Here is a 16,733-nt window from a genome sequence, read left to right as displayed (position 1 = left end):
ACACTGTTAATCATACAAAATATATGGATATAACATGTTAATTAATGAGCTTTAAAGGTGGTGCTAAGTAGATATTTTTACCTTTGGACACAACCAGCCTGGAAGTCATTACATTTAACTAAGCTTACATTTCAGGGCTGTAGCTCCATATTTAACAGACAAATAGGAGAATGGTACAAATCTTCTTATCTAACTCTTGGAAAAAAGTGAAATAGCACATTTTCCAAAATGTTGTACTATTACTTTAAACTGAATTTAGCCCTGAGAAACATTATACAACGGTACCTTAAAAACATTGAAAAATAAAGAGAAAACAAAAAGAGGCAGTTTTTCATCTTCTCGATAATACAGCATATATTTACCTCATCATTTATGTACAAGGCAACTTTCCAAATGAACCAAAAACTAAAATCAAACTATCCATTCAAATGAATAATATTGGCCTATGATATCATATCGAATAAAATGAATGAGCACACCCAAAATACTTTTTGCAAACACATGGCATGTTTATGTCTTCTTTTGTGCCCTTTGACAAAGAGGAATGATAAAACTAAAATAAATAGACATGGCATGAGCCTCCTTAGACAAGAAACTGCCTCTTTCTTAGCCAATAAGTATTCAGTGTGTCATTGCCTGAGAATTTGTCCACAGTTATGTTGAGATAAGTAAATAACCAATGGTGTCAAAAAAAAATGTTTTCATTTAAACTGGTGTGGCAAGAGGTCAATACTGAGAGGAATGATTTGAGGAGGTTTCCAAACACTTGAGGATCCACCTCCCTTTGTGTCCTATCTCAAAGTGTCTCAGACCCAGTACTGGTTCTTTTTCAAGGCCGGATTCGTTGTCCGACAGTGCTGCAACAACTCCGGGTCTGCGTCTTTGGAGTCCATGTTGGACATGGGGATGTTATTGGCTGGGTCAGTTTTGCGAAAGGTTTCCGTGCCGGCCACTTCTCCGTTTTTGGGCTTGGATGCTGCTGTCTGGACGTCGTGCTTGCCTGTCTTGTTTTTACGGATCAGGTAGTAGGCTAAAATGGCTGCCAGCAGCAAGAGGAGGAGGATTACCAGGATCGGGATGAGAATAGACCAGAAGTTGCTGCGCCGGGAAACATGCGGTGTCCCGTGGGGGCCAGAGCCAGAAGATGTTGTAGTGGGGGCATCTCCGTGGGGCCAGTCCATGTTGCCCCTCCAGCTGGGGCTAGCTGGAGTGGAACGAGGGGATCCAGCCACACCAGGGAGGTCATTACTGTCCTTCGATGGAGCGTCTGAGGGAATCCTCAACAGAGTGGCAGGGTAGACCCCAGAGGCATTGTAGGGGCCCGTCTGAAAGGAAAGCACACATTCTGCTGGAGGAACCCCATGGGCTTTGAGCAGGAAGCGGGCCTCATCCTGACTGACACTACCTTGTGATCCAGAAGAGCTGCTTGGGATTTCCATAGCTACACGGCCTTCATCCAGGTCCTTCTGGCTGAATGTGTCCACTGGCTGGCCTGCACCAGGACCTCCAGACCTCACAAAACGAGCCCCTCTTGGCTGTTGGATAACAGTGAAGGTTGGGGAGGTTCTGGTCTTGTTTGCCAGGGGAGTTGCATCCAGAAGCTTCCTGTCCAGTTGGACAAGAGCACCTTGGGGTAAGAGAGGATCCTGAGCGATGTTGGCCAGAGGCTGGACTGTGATGTTGAGGACAGAGGAGACATTAGCAGCCCGGCTGCGGGCTACAAATGCGACACTGTCTCGAGGTGAAGTGGACTTGACAAAGCGGACACTGACTCTGCCTTCTTTGATCTGCTTCTGGGTGAAGGCGGATGTAGGTTGACGGTCTACCATGACAGCTGCATACTTAGGAACACTTGTGATCTTGTAAAGGATGTCCTCCTCAACAGGACCCCCAGTCGAGGCCCTCAACATCTCCTCAGTCACCAGGGTCTCATCATCGCCTTGCTTCACCTTGATCTCAGGGGCTTTGTCAAGAAACAGGGTGTGAGCTAGGACACCGATGTGGAGAGTGTGTGGCTCTGTTTGATGTTCTCCATCTGACACGATAAATTCCACAAAGCCATCGGCAAGGCTGCCATCGCTGTAGAAGCCCACCTGCCCACGATTGACCATCTCTTGTGTGAACTCAGAGATGGGGTCCATTGTGAGTGAGTCAACCAGTCGACCGTTGCTGGGGGCTTTGGTCACTTTAAAATGCACCTCGTCTGGCGGACTGTCCTCGTCTTGAGAGTTAAGATGCTTCTGGGTCAAGATGGTCATGGAGCCTTGATGAACCTCCAACAGCATATCTATAGTGACTAATTCAGGGGGGTCAGAGCCCCGCCGTTTGATTGAGATGTTAAAGATCTCCTCCAGGACCACAGATTCAGCAGGTGAGGCCACACCACTACCCTCAGACTTTAGACGGGCCCTGAAAGAGAAACTATCAAAGGGGGCTCCTGAGTCATCGTGGAGATACTCCAGGTTTCCTTGAATTACATCTTCCTGCATGAAGGATGCGGCGTTACGGGGCAGGTCCTGACCACCCAGGATGATACGACCGTGGTCAGGGAAACGCTTAATCTCAAAAACCACATCCGCATTGCCTTGCTTAACTTCAGGTAGGCTAGCCAGAAGGTTGGAGGCGTCAAGAATAGAATCGTCAATGGCTTTCCTCTGGCCTTGCACAATTTCCAGACCTGAGCGCAAACAATAAAAACAAACAGAAATTTTAAATGTCATCAAATTCAGTTTTCAAATATACTTTCTATCTAGTTGCGACTGTCTCCTGTCGATATTTAGTTATACAGAATAGTACATTTAGGCTGCTGTCACATTAGTAGAGACAGATGGAGCAGCAGGCTTGTTGTTTTGGCAGCAAAAGAAGCAGGCGTGATAAATTCAGGCGATGCAGAATTACAGTATATAATACGAATTATTCTAATTATTCTAAAGCTCGTGTTTCCCACTTTAACTGAGACCACTCAACGTGATAGTCCACCCAAACTGCACTGTATCTTTTAAATATGAAACACTCAAATTAAGATGAACACATTATCCATGATATCTACAGTGGAGTGTTTCATCTCATCTCTTTAAAAGGTATTACTATATCATACAGTCATTCTCTAACTCCAGCTTTAGAATTATGGCAACTTACAAACAGTATCGTCTGTTTTATTAACGACCGTCTCATTATTTTGTTCCTGCTTTTAAATGTAACTGGTTGATGCTGCACTCGATGTGTGCTCAGCTAGTTTACCCTGTATGAATAAAGGTTAAATAAATAAATACACATCTGACGTGTCTATTTAAATAAACCACGGCTGCAGATGGTGAAAACAATATTTCCACATTATAACTCCAGTTTTATTATTTTAGGCGGAGCCCTCTAATGGGGCTTTACAGGCCACTTATCTGATACCACTTATATTTCAACATCTGCGGGAATGTTTATACAATAACTACGATTGTGTAAGATTAGTGATAGAATGGTCGTAGATTTGGATACTCATTTATTAGAGCAGTCGTGTCATTAATTCATATGAAACCATTATGTTCCTCTCTAACGTCGTCATTTACCTTTGTTTTTCCACAGCTGTGAGGAGATGTTGCTGTGAGCAGCATAGTAAGAGATGGTGATGGGCAGGATGTGACGGACATCTGGGGCTGGTTGGGATGACAGCGTGAGCTCTATAGAGTCCCTCGCCACCCAAAAAGGCTCCTCAGGTATCTGGTGCTCGTAGTAGACCGCTCCTGACTCCAGCTGTGTGTCAGAGGAAACAATCAGGAGATGGTGAGCTGTTCAAAAGTCTTAATATCACAGTTTGCATTTACTGGAGTGGATATAACAGTTATCAAATAAGATGATCTTGTCAATATGAACTTGATTGCTGACATCCCACTCGCAGTAACTAGTTAATGACTTTTACTTGAGTGATTTCCAAGACAAAGACATTTTAGTTTGCAAAAATATTTTATTGCTCTCTTTCCCTCTGACATTTGTGAGCACCACAGTAAAATGGGAGCTTGAATGGTTGCAGCAGTGGTTTGGCTGAGCTGTACTGGGATCCGGGTTTGAGAACTGGAATGTGACGGTCTGTGTTCGCTCTCTGAGGTCACTGTGTCCTAAACTCAACTCTTCTCTCTCTTACACACAAACACACAGTATATTCATGGAGGCTCACACACTGCTGAATAACTCAAATCATGTTTTCAGCTCCACGTAGTGTTAGATTTTCTGTCACCCTCTAAACAGTGCAGTTTGAAGGGAAAGAATTTGTTCTCATGCTCATTCAAGCACAGGCAGATGTCAGGAATCAGATGGAGACGAGAGTGAGAACACACACTGGGCATACAGTGCACACAAAGCAGTACTACGTGGTCAAGTTGCGTACCCCACAATCCTAAACCAAATCCATTAAATGCTAAAAATACCATCAGCAATGTTTAATATACACATTTCTGGTTATGTAAACTGAGAAAAATAGATGCTTTACAGACAATCTGTAAAAAGTAAAAAAAAAAAAGAAAAACTCGACGAACAAAGGAGCTCTTTGAAATCAGGGGCCACACCCCGATATGAAGAAACATGTAGGTGTCAGCCATTAACAACCAAAGGCCTTTTGTTGTTCTCAGCAGGACTCTGAGTGCCTGGTTTTTTCTTTAGTTTTTCCTTTTTCTGAATATTACTTTGCCAACTGTACAGTAAAAATAAAAAATCCTATGATAATATATAATATAATATAATAATCCTGTAATAAATTCCCTGTAAACTTCTCAGGCTTGTGCTCCCAGTGTGTATGTAAATGCTCTCCAACCCCGTTCATTTCATACAGTAGCTTTGGCAGAGAGACAGTAATAAAGGAAAATGTCCTGACATACAATTAAAATTGTCATTGGTAAAAACTCATAAAGCTTATAAGCATGAATGCTCATGCTAATGTTGACAGCACAAAGGCACAATGTCATATTCAATGAGGCCCCCTGCTGGTGAAGAAGAGGAACACGTCGACGCCGTGAAGATGACTGAAACACTGCACCATGTGCAACATATACTGCAGTTATAGGTGGCCTGTCGATGTCTGCTGCAAACTTCAGTTAGGAGCAACTTCAGTGTGCATGAAGGGGAACTTTCTCTTTGTTGCAGTGCTTTTAAGTTCATTTCCATCAGTTATAGAAACAGGCAGGTTTGATTTAGGTGAGACTGAAGAAGAAGTCTATTTAATGATTATTGCTCATTATATGATGATTTAAGGGCTACACTTGGGTTTTTTTGATCTGCCACCTCCATGGTTAAGGTGTTTGGTTAAGTTTAGGCAACTAAAAGTACTTGGTTTAGGTTAGGAAATATCGTGTTTATTGTTAAAACAACACCAATGTTGATTGATGGTAGGATGCAGACCGAGGCCTTCAGTGTCATGTTACAAACACGTAACGTAGAGTAGGCTCAGCTGGTTAGGCTGTTGTCTTTGTGGTGACGACATTCTTCACAGTTATCAATCTTCTGTCACGTCAAGAAGCACTAAGTTATGGCTGTTCAGTTTAGACTGGTTGAGCATTACCGTCGAGTTTATTGCAACGACGTCTCTGATATAAATAAAAGTCTATGCTGAGTAAAATATATGAAACAAGAATATAATTCTGAGCAGACCGTTAAAAGTATTCCGACGAGTCAAGAGCTGCAACTGCAATTAGCTGCGTTTTCCTGCATTAAAGCAGCATCATGTCTTCTTATGTCTGTCTGAGGGTTTATGCAGCAGACAGCTGGCGTGCCTTGAACAGCTACGACTGCTTAGTAACACAAACCTGCTTTTAATAGCAATGTTAAGCCCGAAGGTGGAGAGGATTTATTTGAAAAGAAAGTAAATAATAGTTGAACTTACAGTGCCCTCTTAATGCAACTAAAAACAAATCCATCAAAAGATGCTTTTCCCTTTTGAATAGTTTTGGAATTATCTTTTGCTTTTATGTATTTTACTAATTTAATGTTTACGTTTTACTCTTACTAATCATTGTTATGATCAATAAAAGTTCATCTAGAACATTCACTTTAAGAAGGGAGGAAGGGAAATTAGTTAAATGTCTCCTAAAAGAAATATATCCCAGAAACACACATGAAGCGTCACACACAGAAAAAAGAATTACCTGTGTCTGTGAGAAGCGGGTAATTTCCTCATACTGGTTCCTGTCATTGGCCAGGATGAGTCTTCCCAAACGAGGTGGGCGGATGAGCGAGTAGCTTATCTCATTTCCATCCTCATTGGTTACAGCCCCCAGATTGGCACTAGTGATGGGCTGCCTTGTTCCTGTGTTAGCACACACACACACACACACACACACGGTCCTCTGAGCGCTGACATGCTTCTGTGTAAAATGGCCTCCTTGAAGTGTAGTTGTGTGTATCAGTGTTTCCTGATGGATTTTTGTTTTTAAACTCACGTCATGCATGAAAGTAAAGTTCAGGTTACTGCTCCTGAAATAGTTTCAATACAAGAACAAAGGAATGACTAAAGTAAGGTTTGGACAAACTGTGCATCATTTTTTGTTTGTATTTTTTCTTTTCTGACCATGTTTTGTACGTCAGACACAATAAATACAACAGTTAGACCTATTATAATATATGTTAATAATAATGACTAGTTTGAACAGGTGACCACACACTCGTCACCGTGGTTATCCTTCCATCACTGCCGTCTTCACGGCTCAATATCTGAAGGATTCTGGCATCTTACCTGGAAATACCATGAGCTCCTCCTGCGTTACCATGGTGATGGTGAGAGGCCTGGCCGTGACAACAAATCGGTAGAGAGGAGATGTGTGCTCTCCGTCTGTCACGGTGAAACTGAAACCACCAGACTCCTCACCTGGAGGAACACATCAGTGTGGATGTGACTTACCGCTCATTCACTTCTTAATATATACTAATTATAACAGCAGAGTGTAATTTAAAACTTGCTATACTTTTGTAGCCATAATGAAAATAATCAATAACAACAATATACAACAATAAGAAGCAACTAAAGACGACTCTCAAGTACTATTTGTTACTGTGTCGTGACACAAAATGGCCACAATATATCTGTAATATGGTTGTTGATCAATACATGTTCGATAAAATGATGCAGGTCACAGATTTCAGGAAGTCAGATTGAGGCATTATTTGACTGAACAGACTCACTCTCGTGAATGAAGATGACCTCCCCTTTGTTTATGTGAGCCTGTGTGAAATTTAGTACGCCCTCCTCCGGCGCCTCCTTCAGCGCCACCATCCCATTGGTTGGCACCTCGACGTGGTAAACCAGCTCCTCTGCAGGGGTATCGGCGTCGTCGGTGTTCAGCATGCTGGAGGTGATATCAGCTTCCTCTCCAGCAAGAACCTGTGAAATATCAGAGGAGGTGGGAGAAACAGAGATGAGAAGACGACACAGATTACTCAGTTATGTTGGGAGGAATGTCAAGCCAGGGGTCAGGAGTTTATTTGAAAAGGATTAGAGGCTGATTAGTGTGTAAAAGACAATATGATGCTGTACATTAACGTATGTCTGGAGTTCTTCAGAGAACCAAAGTCATTTCTCAGATAGAAACAATGAAACAAGAAACAAACAAACAGCCTACAAACAGCCTACAAACAGCCACCTCCAACGTAACAATTTAAAAGGTTAATTATTTCTTTGTGGCCGTCTAGACGCTCCTGTTATCAGAAGATGGAGCACAGCTGCGCAGGCTGAATGGCTTTCCCTGGGTGGAGAGGCCTTTAATGGACTTCTAATGGTTGGCTGGCTGAAAGGAGCATTAATTGAAAGAAATGGGCCAGATCCCCAGAAAGACATTCTTAAATAGCTGGAATCATTTGGGAGAGTGAGCCGAGGGTGCCCTGCAGTAAGAGGTACATATCGATCTCAAAAGCCATTCGCCCTCTGATACCTCTCCTCCTTCCCAAGACTCAGGATGAAGAGCAAGAAGCCTCTGGCAGGAGGAAGAGCAGGGGAGAAGCCTCAGTTGCAGATATTAAAGCTTCAGGTGTCAATCACTGAGAGTCGGTTATATTTAGAAGTTTGTTTATGCTCTGTGGAACGTACAAGCACGTATACATTACACATACGTCAAGAGGTATTTCCTGATGAAGTACTTTTAGCCCAGTTTCTCTCAACCTGCCTCATCTTCGTCTATGCCAGTTAAAAACTCCCTAAGATAACCATAATGACTTTGAGGTCTAATACTGTGTTGCATTCTGGTCCATTGAGAAAGAGAACAAACTCTTACCTCTTCGAGGGATTTCTCTACACATTAATGCTGATGCAATATTTAAGCTGCTGTTGTTAATTGTTGATATCTAAATTGCAGAAAGTGTTGCTGCTATTTCAGTGATGTCACACAGTTTTCCATGGGAATTTGAAAATGCACCACCGAAAAAAACAAGCGAGGCAGAAAGACATGGTACATTAACAACAGCTGTTCAACAGCGACGAAGTGCTTCAGGGTGGACGTTATTTTTCCTTTACTGTAATAGCAGCCTAAATACTTAATTTAGTGTTTAAGTTTACACCGTAGGCTGTGTAATCCAAGCAGAGATCTAGACACGTACAATTTAGGACCAACGCAGTGAGTGTGACTCAAATCTTACCCATTAATCAAAACAAGACTGAGAATCTACATCCATGTGGCCCCGGGGAGGCGCCATGATGCCGTACTGTGGCTCAGCGGGGCTTCGAGCTAAATGCTAATGTAATAAAAATGCTAACACGCTGGTGTTTACCAGGTCCACCAGTTTAGTGTGTTAGCATAGCAGTAATTCAGTCCGAGGTGGACGTGACTGTGTGTACCCGGTTTAATGGCAATCCAGCAAATATTAGAAGACATAAGGTGGCGCGGGTGGAAAAGTCAGGGGATATTTGTTGAGGTATTTCAGTCTTGATGACCATCCGACATCCCTAGAGCCACACTGCTAAAAAACATATGCTCCATTTCCCTCTTTAAGACAAAATGTGTCATTTCTGGTATTTAAGACCCATCTCGACTGGTTCAATATAACACATGTGTTGTGAAGTGTATAATTTAGTAGCCTTACAGTCCACTGCTCATAACATCCCATTCAGCTTTGACACTCCATCAAAGCTCTATCACCATGACACACAGCATCAACAGTTCAAAGCCATAATCCATCATTGCACACTTTGTGCTTTTTGTCTTTGTGCCTCTTAAATGATGTTAGAACTGGTGACGACTTATCAGACGAGTAGGGTTTGAGTTGTGAAGTGAAATCAGCAGTATTCATGTGTGAATGTTGACTGCTGATTTGATGATTTACAGGTCAAAATATGGACTAAATGTGGTTGAAAGGAAACTTTTTTGACATCGCAGTGACTTTTGTTTTGATTTGGCGCTATATAAATAAAATTGAATTGAATGAAACTGTTGACTAAATGACTGTATTCAAATGAGTATGTAGCCCTGTTTTGCACTGATTATAGTCATTTAAATGCTTCCTGGGCAGCCTCGGGAGAAGGGTGTGGAGAGCAGATGTGCTGATGTTTGGAAGTAAACAGGTGGCTGGACCATCAGCTTGGAGAGGAGGGAGGCTTGTATCTATATACATATCTATATATATATATCTATATACATCAGAAGCCAGTAGCTCACGTTGTGGTTCCACCAGGACTGATGCACAGGAGAAACCTGCAGAGACTAGACCTGGTGACCATTTAGCCATGAGAGACTTAGACTATCGGAGACATCCTGTCCTAAGAGACGCCTGTGGAGACAATAATCGTTCATGTGTCAGATACCTCCATGACAGAATGGGGCTAACCTGCCTGGATGAGCTCGGTAGGTGGCGTGCCACCTTCAGAGGAAGAATGTCACGTCATCCTACTGGAAGTGATGGTTCTGCATCACTTCCAGACACTGATAGGTTGCAAGGATATTTAGGGAAGAGCTGACAACTGCTGCGTATCAGCCTTCAACAGGGAAGCATTTTCTCTTATTTTATTGTTTCCACTCTGCTGTTGAAGCCTTCATAGAACCTGTGATATTAGGCCTTGGATCATCTCTACCTCCTTTAGGCAGTTTACATCTCAGGCCTGCAGACAGCAGAACCTGATAGTTTGTCCAGAACACACCCCTGGTGTGAAGACTGCACCCAAAGATTCTGAGCGAAATCTGGTCTCTGTTAGAAAAGGTGGAAATGGATTTGTTTGCCTTAAGGCAGAACACCTACTATCACCCATGCACCACGGACGAGACAGATGCTCAATGCTTTCCCTTCCCTCTGTTTCATCCCTCCTCCTGTTGAGAGAGACATAAGAGGCTGATAGTCCTTCTGCTAGCTGTGGACATGCAGAGATGACTTAGCTGATAATAGCACCTCCCACCTGGCCAATTTCTCAGCATTAAGGAGCATTGGAGTAGTGTTACAATACCTCACCATCATTCTTCCACCGATATTAACGGAGCTGATGCTGGCGTTTATTTTCGAGGAGACAGAAAATATGGCCTTAATTATGACAAAGACAAAAGCTTCTAGTCATCTTAACTATGGCTGCATTTGTTTACAGTAACTTTATCATAAGGAATCACCATTAAATGCTAACTGTAGCCTTTGTGAAGGATTCACGAAGGAGTTCAAGTTCTCTTTCAGATTCCTGGAAGCTCCAATGCAACCAAACCTTCAAAGAGTAAATTAACGGCAGGCTGAAAAGCAGTTTTTTGCTGTCGTCTGCGGAACATTTCAAACCTGTTTCACGTTTGACCACATGCAGCATCCCTGATGGCCGTGGTTGGGTGTGGTCAGAGGTGTGCTTTGTAGCACCTGTAACCACTTCATATGATCCTGGGGTGCGTATATGAAGAACAAAATCCAAATCACTTTTTAACAGGAAATGTGACTTGACCCTACACCGATGATAGCTGAGACAGTGCTTCCTTTTTGACACCAATGATTATACTGGCTTGTATTGGCCATGATGAGGATCATAATAATCACTGTGTTTGCAACACTGATTACATATTGTGCTGAAAAGCAACTGTGTACACCAGATTTTTCACTGGAAGAAATATAAAAGAATTCCTAAACAGCCTTCTGGAATAATGAATACACTGTCTACATTTAAAATGCGGTGGCATCACTAGGTTCAAGTTATTGTCAGTACTAGTTCTGATTTCTTTACAGTGCAAAACCCACTCCCTGACACTAGATGGCCACATCAGCCCACTCTACACCCCAGCGAGCCACAAGGCAATCTAGGGCAGGTAATCTGAAAATGGCTTCGCAAATTGATGGTTTATATAACAATCAATGCATTTAGCACCTAAGAGGATGGGCTGCAAATTTAATTTGATCGGACACAATGGCTGAAATTTCATTTGGAGGCAGTAATGAAGGAGCTGCCATAGGCAAATGACTTAGTTTGCAGATGACTCAACAGGATACAACCGTCTCTTAAATGTGTGAGGCTCTGAGGGGAGCCAGACGTCTGAAGCTGCATCCCAAACTGTTTAAATACGGCTGCACCAACTATAGGAATACAACAAGAGGAAAGCTGATTAATGTCAGTAAGCTGTCGTTGACGGCCATGAAGAAAAGAAGACAGCGGTGGTGTTCCATTTTGATTTCAGCTCCTCATCTGCAGCGACGGTATTTCTGTCGAGACACAGATTAACTACCCAAACACCTTGTGTGACACCTCCTGTTCTGATGAGGGATAAAACTGAAATACTGGACTTCAACTATGACGGGGGGGGGGGGGCTGATTCAAAGACCACAGATAGACAGACAGAGAGAGAGAGAGACAGACAGAGAGAGAGAGAGACAGAGAGAGAGAGAGAGAGGGAGAGAGACAGACAGACAGACAGACAGAGAGAGAGACAGACAGAGAGAGAGAGAGAGATCGACAGAGAGAGACAGACAGAGAGAGAGAGAGACAGAGAGAGAGAGAGAGAGGGAGAGAGACAGACAGACAGACAGACAGAGAGAGAGACAGACAGAGAGAGAGAGATCGACAGAGAGAGAGAGAGAGACAGAGAGAGAGAGACAGACAGACAGACAGACAGAGAGAGAGACAGAGAGAGAGAGAGATTTTTTGATTTTTACAAAAACACTTTATTTACATACTTCACATATTTACAGACAACTCAATAAAGTGCTAATTAAAAATAAGTTATCCAGTAAAAACCTGTGCAAAATGCAATTCATCATTATTAACAGAACAGATGATGTCTCCGTAGCACCAGCGCTGTCTAAAAGCGTCCAAATCACCAATGTGTTTAAAAAACCTGTATTCGAGCCACAGTCTGGCCCTGATGTTGCAGAGCCAGACTGACCTGGCCTCCTGTCCCTCCCGGTTCTCCACCCGGTTCTTCCTGCTTATATATATGGCCATTTTTGCTTCTCCTGAGAGGAAGTTTAGGAGCTGCCACTTCTCTCTGTTTGTCTTGTTGTAGCCAGCTCCCATAATAAAAACACTCTGAGAAAACTTCACACCAAAGAGACTAAAAACCAACGTTAGAAGAGTGAAGAACTCTGTGAGTCTCTGACACTCAGTAAAAACATGGAAGACAGTCTCGCGGAGATCACAGAATGGACACTTGTTAAAAACAGCAGGATTAAGAACAGAAATAAAAGCATTGGAGGCGACGGCACCATGTAAAATCCTCCACTGGAGGTCGGCAGTCCGTTTCTTTAGGGGAGGTTTGTACAAAATCCTCCACTGTGGGCTGGGTCCGGTTTCCCCGGCCAGTCTTTTAGTCCACACAGTGGGGGGCCTGTTGCTCAGTCCTTTTCTGTTAGTGCTTTTTACACAGTTGGAATAAAAAGTATTTTTGTCCGCTCTGTGCAAAGTCAGTTTGTTTGGGTGAATGACAGTCAGCAGGGGGCCGGTCAGGTCTCCTAACCCTGGGCTCAGGTAGATCTCCGGAAACGGGTCTGCGGGGTCCGGTTTGGTCGTTCCCTGGCTGTAGTCCATTAGGAGGCTCTTCTCCTCTCCAGAGAGCCTCTGCCTCCAGAGCTCCAGGATCCCCTGAGCCATCCGGACCGAGCGCAGACCCAACAAAGAGCCCAGGGCCACAGCATCGCTCAGCGCCGGCCCCGCCGCATCTACTAGCTGCTGTAGGCACAGGGTCCTGGACCTGCACAGCGCCCCCATCAGGCCGGGTGTGGCGCTGCTGCTGATATCCAGCCTGGCCCCGTGTATCAGTGGCTCTTTCAACAACCAGTGCAGAGAGTCAGACTTCTGGCACCTTTTTTTATTAAAAAGGGTCCAGGACTTAAAAACACCCTGATAAAACGGAGGCAGCCCACTTAACTTTAAAAGTTTTAAATCAGTTAAGAACAGAGCAGCATCCAGCCCCAGGTTGTTAGCACGTCTGAGAATGCAGCTGGCCACGTCTCTCCAGACTAAATCTGCTGGACCTGTTAGATATTTTTGTATAAATTGGAGCCTAAAAGTGGCTGTTCGGCTGGCCAGGTGGACGAGGCCCTGTCCCCCCTCATCTCTGGCTAAAAACAGCACCCCTTGTGGCACCCAATGCAGACCGTCCCAAAAAAAATCCACCATTTTCCTCTGTATTTCTGCTAATAGGCCTGAGGGGGGGTCGATACATGTTAAACGGTGCCACAGTTGGGATGCCACAAGGTTGTTTAAAACCAGAACCCTACCTTTAAAAGACATTTGAGGGAGCAGCCATTTCCATTTGGAAAGTTTTCCTTCAATCTTTTCTGTGACGTTCTCCCAGTTCTTCTGGACCATGCTTTCTTTTCCGAGAAACACTCCCAGGTACTTTAGGCCGTCTCTCTTCCAGGCCAGGCTCTGGGGAAGAACTGGGAGACCGTCACGCCATTCACCGACAGCGAGGGCTTCACTCTTTTTCCAATTCACCCTCGCTGCCGATGTAATGCTAAATTTTTCCACCATAGTGGCTAAAAGGTCTGCATCCCTCTGGCTTCTGATAAAAACAATGACGTCATCGGCGTATGCCGATAAAACAATGTTTCTACTAAAACCAGGTAAAACCAGTCCTTGTATGCTGGAGCGTATCTTGTTCAGTAGGGGTTCTAGGGAGAGTGCATAGAGCATCCCCGACAGAGCACAGCCCTGCCGGACCCCTCTATACACTCTAAAAGGAGCACACAGACCGCCGTTAAACTTCAGCACACTCTCCACGTCACTGTACAACACCTTGATCTTAGCTATGAAACCTGCGCTGAACCCAAACTTCTCCATGACCTTCCAGAGGAAGTTGTGCTCAACGCGGTCAAAAGCCTTTTCCTGGTCTAGAGAAATCAGACCAGTGTTTATACCCAATGAGCTAGAGACCTCCAAAACATCCCTAATTAGGTAGACATTGTCTACCATGGACCTGCCGGGCACACAGTAGGTCTGGTCCCGATGGATGACCTGCTCCATAGCTCCCCTCAGCCTGTTGGCCAAGGCCTTGGACAGAAGCTTGTAATCCACACACAGCAAAGACACGGGGCGCCAGTTTTTGATGTCCTGAAGGTTTCCTTTTTTTGGCAAGAGCGTAAGAACAGCTCTGCGGCAGGACATCGGCATGGAACCAGAGGCCAGACTTTCATTAAAAACATCTAAAATATCTACTGCTAAAATGTCCCAGAAGGCTTTATAAAACTCTATTGTCAGGCCGTCAATGCCGGGAGCCCTCCGACCCTGCATACTTTGCAGAGCGGCCTGAAGCTCCCGCATCTGCAGCGGCTCCTCGAGCTGGGAGTTAGTATCTCCAGAGACCTGAGGAAGTTCACTGCAGAACTCCTCCAGCAGTGTGTCTTCCTCCTCGTACTCAGTAGAATACAGAGTGGAGTAAAACTCCACCGCCCGCCTTCTGATCTGGCCTGGCTCCATGAGCTCCTGCCCCGTGTCTGACAGCAAGGAGTGGATTACCTTCTTCTGTCCATTCTTCTTCTCCAGGCCGAAGAAGAAGCTAGAGGGAGCATCCATCTCAGCGATGTTCTGAAATCGGGACCTGACCAGTGCACCCTGTACTTTACTGTCTAGCAAGTCGGCTAAAGCCAGTTTTTTTACTTTGAGGACTTCAATATATCCTCGATCTCCTGTGGACTCACTCATTTTCTCTAGTTCCACTATGTCACTCTCCAGGTCCTTCATAGATCTGGTGACGTCTCGTGTAACATTGAGGGTGTGCTGTTGACATAGAAGTTTAATTTCAGTCTTCCCATGGTCCCACCACTGCCTGAGACTGCTAAAATCACCCTTCCTCTGTCTAAAAACACCCCAGAAATACACGAGAACCTCCCTGAACTTTTTGTCACATGTTAAAACAGAATTAAAATGCCAATATGCACTTTTCGGCAAAATATTTCTAATAAAAACATGACATAAAAGCAGGGAATGATCCGTAAAACCAGCAGGTATAATTCTGCACATTTTGAATATATTAAAATGATGCTTAAAACAATAAATACGGTCAAGTCTGGCTGAGGAGATCCTACTCTCTCTGAGGTGGGACCATGTGTACTGTCTGCTGTCTGCGTGCATCCTCCTCCACACGTCCACCAGGCCATGAGAGTGGACCAGCTGCCCCAGAGCATGCTGGGATGCTGGATGAGGCTCTGCGTGGTTGCGATCTAAAGACGCATTTTCAGTACAATTAAAATCCCCACCCAAGAATAAAAAATCCTCCGAGGCACAGCTGTTTAAAACATCATTAACTTTTTGTAAAAACAGCTTCCTCTCTGCACCGTTTGCTGGAGCGTACACATTGATAAAAACAGCAGTGAAATTCTCAAAACGAGCTTTAGTTAAAAGTAACCTCCCCTCAATAAAATGCTCGACCTCCAGCGAGACTGGAGAGAAGTTCCTGGAGAAGAGGAAGCCCACTCCTCCACTTAGAGTGGTGTTGTGGCTTAAAATGGCTTCTCCTTCCCACTCTCTCCTCCAGTCTGCCTCATTTTCAGAATTACTGTGCGTTTCTTGTAAAAACATGACATCAATGTGCTTCATTCTGGCAATTTCATAAATACGTTCTCTCTTACTTGCATCTCGGGCTCCATTGACATTTAAACTTCCCACTTTAAAGACATCCATGTTAAGTGAGATATTAAGAACAACAATTAAAACCAATAAGTTAATTAAAACACACATTGGAGTTTTTGACATCATCACTGTTCATTTGTTTCTTTACTTTAAGCACAAGTTTTTTCAACCTAAAACCCTCCTGGTCAGTGAGGCCAGACTCCTCTCTTTGGCTCATGTGGAGTCTGGCCGATGAATAAAACACTGATAAATCAGGGAAATGATCTTCCACTTTAACACCATGTTGGTTCTTTGTCTGTAGAAGAAAAGACCTGATCTTTTCTGCAGTGTACAGCTTTCTCTGCTGACTGCTGCTCAGTTTAAAACACGGCACATCACTGCTGTCCGACACACACTCCTCCTCACTCCCGCTTTCATCCGTCTGCACCTGTTTCCTCACGGTGTCCTCCCCAACTTTACTTGTTTTTGCCTCACTGGCTGCATTTTTTGTTTGTCTCCTGCGTTTGTTAGCAGGTTTTGGTTTTTCTGTTGCTGTTGCTGCTGCTGCTGCTGCCTCCTCCTCCATCTCCGCTTCCTCCACCTGCTCACTCCACACAACACTTTCCTCACCTGACTTATTTTCCTGTGTTCCACTTTCCTCACCTGCCTGTATCTCTCCTGACTTACCTGTCTCACTGACCTCACCTGTTCTGTTTATCTGTTCCACCTCCCCACTGTCACCTGTTTCTGACCCCTTTTCTCCCCCAAC

At 44.2% G+C, this 16,733-nt stretch overlaps 1 protein-coding gene across 1 annotated transcript in view; it reads right to left on the bottom strand.

Moving 5' to 3' along the window:
- Window positions 1–806: 806 nt before the first annotated feature.
- Window positions 807–16,733, bottom strand: part of cspg4 (chondroitin sulfate proteoglycan 4) — a 64,942-nt gene continuing 49,015 nt past the window's right edge. Inside the window, exons 7-11 of the mRNA XM_070907825.1 lie at window positions 7,159–7,357; window positions 6,713–6,844; window positions 6,126–6,286; window positions 3,561–3,744; window positions 807–2,677 (exon numbers count right to left, since the gene is read on the bottom strand). Coding sequence (XP_070763926.1) covers window positions 807–2,677; window positions 3,561–3,744; window positions 6,126–6,286; window positions 6,713–6,844; window positions 7,159–7,357 — 2,547 coding nt within the window. The remainder of the gene's footprint in view (window positions 2,678–3,560; window positions 3,745–6,125; window positions 6,287–6,712; window positions 6,845–7,158; window positions 7,358–16,733) is intronic.

Source organism: Enoplosus armatus, chromosome 6 (genome assembly GCF_043641665.1).
Source record: "Enoplosus armatus isolate fEnoArm2 chromosome 6, fEnoArm2.hap1, whole genome shotgun sequence".
Lineage (NCBI taxonomy): Eukaryota > Metazoa > Chordata > Actinopteri > Centrarchiformes > Enoplosidae > Enoplosus > Enoplosus armatus.
Note: the sequence above shows the minus strand (reverse complement) of the source record. Positions and strands in the feature narration are given on the sequence as shown.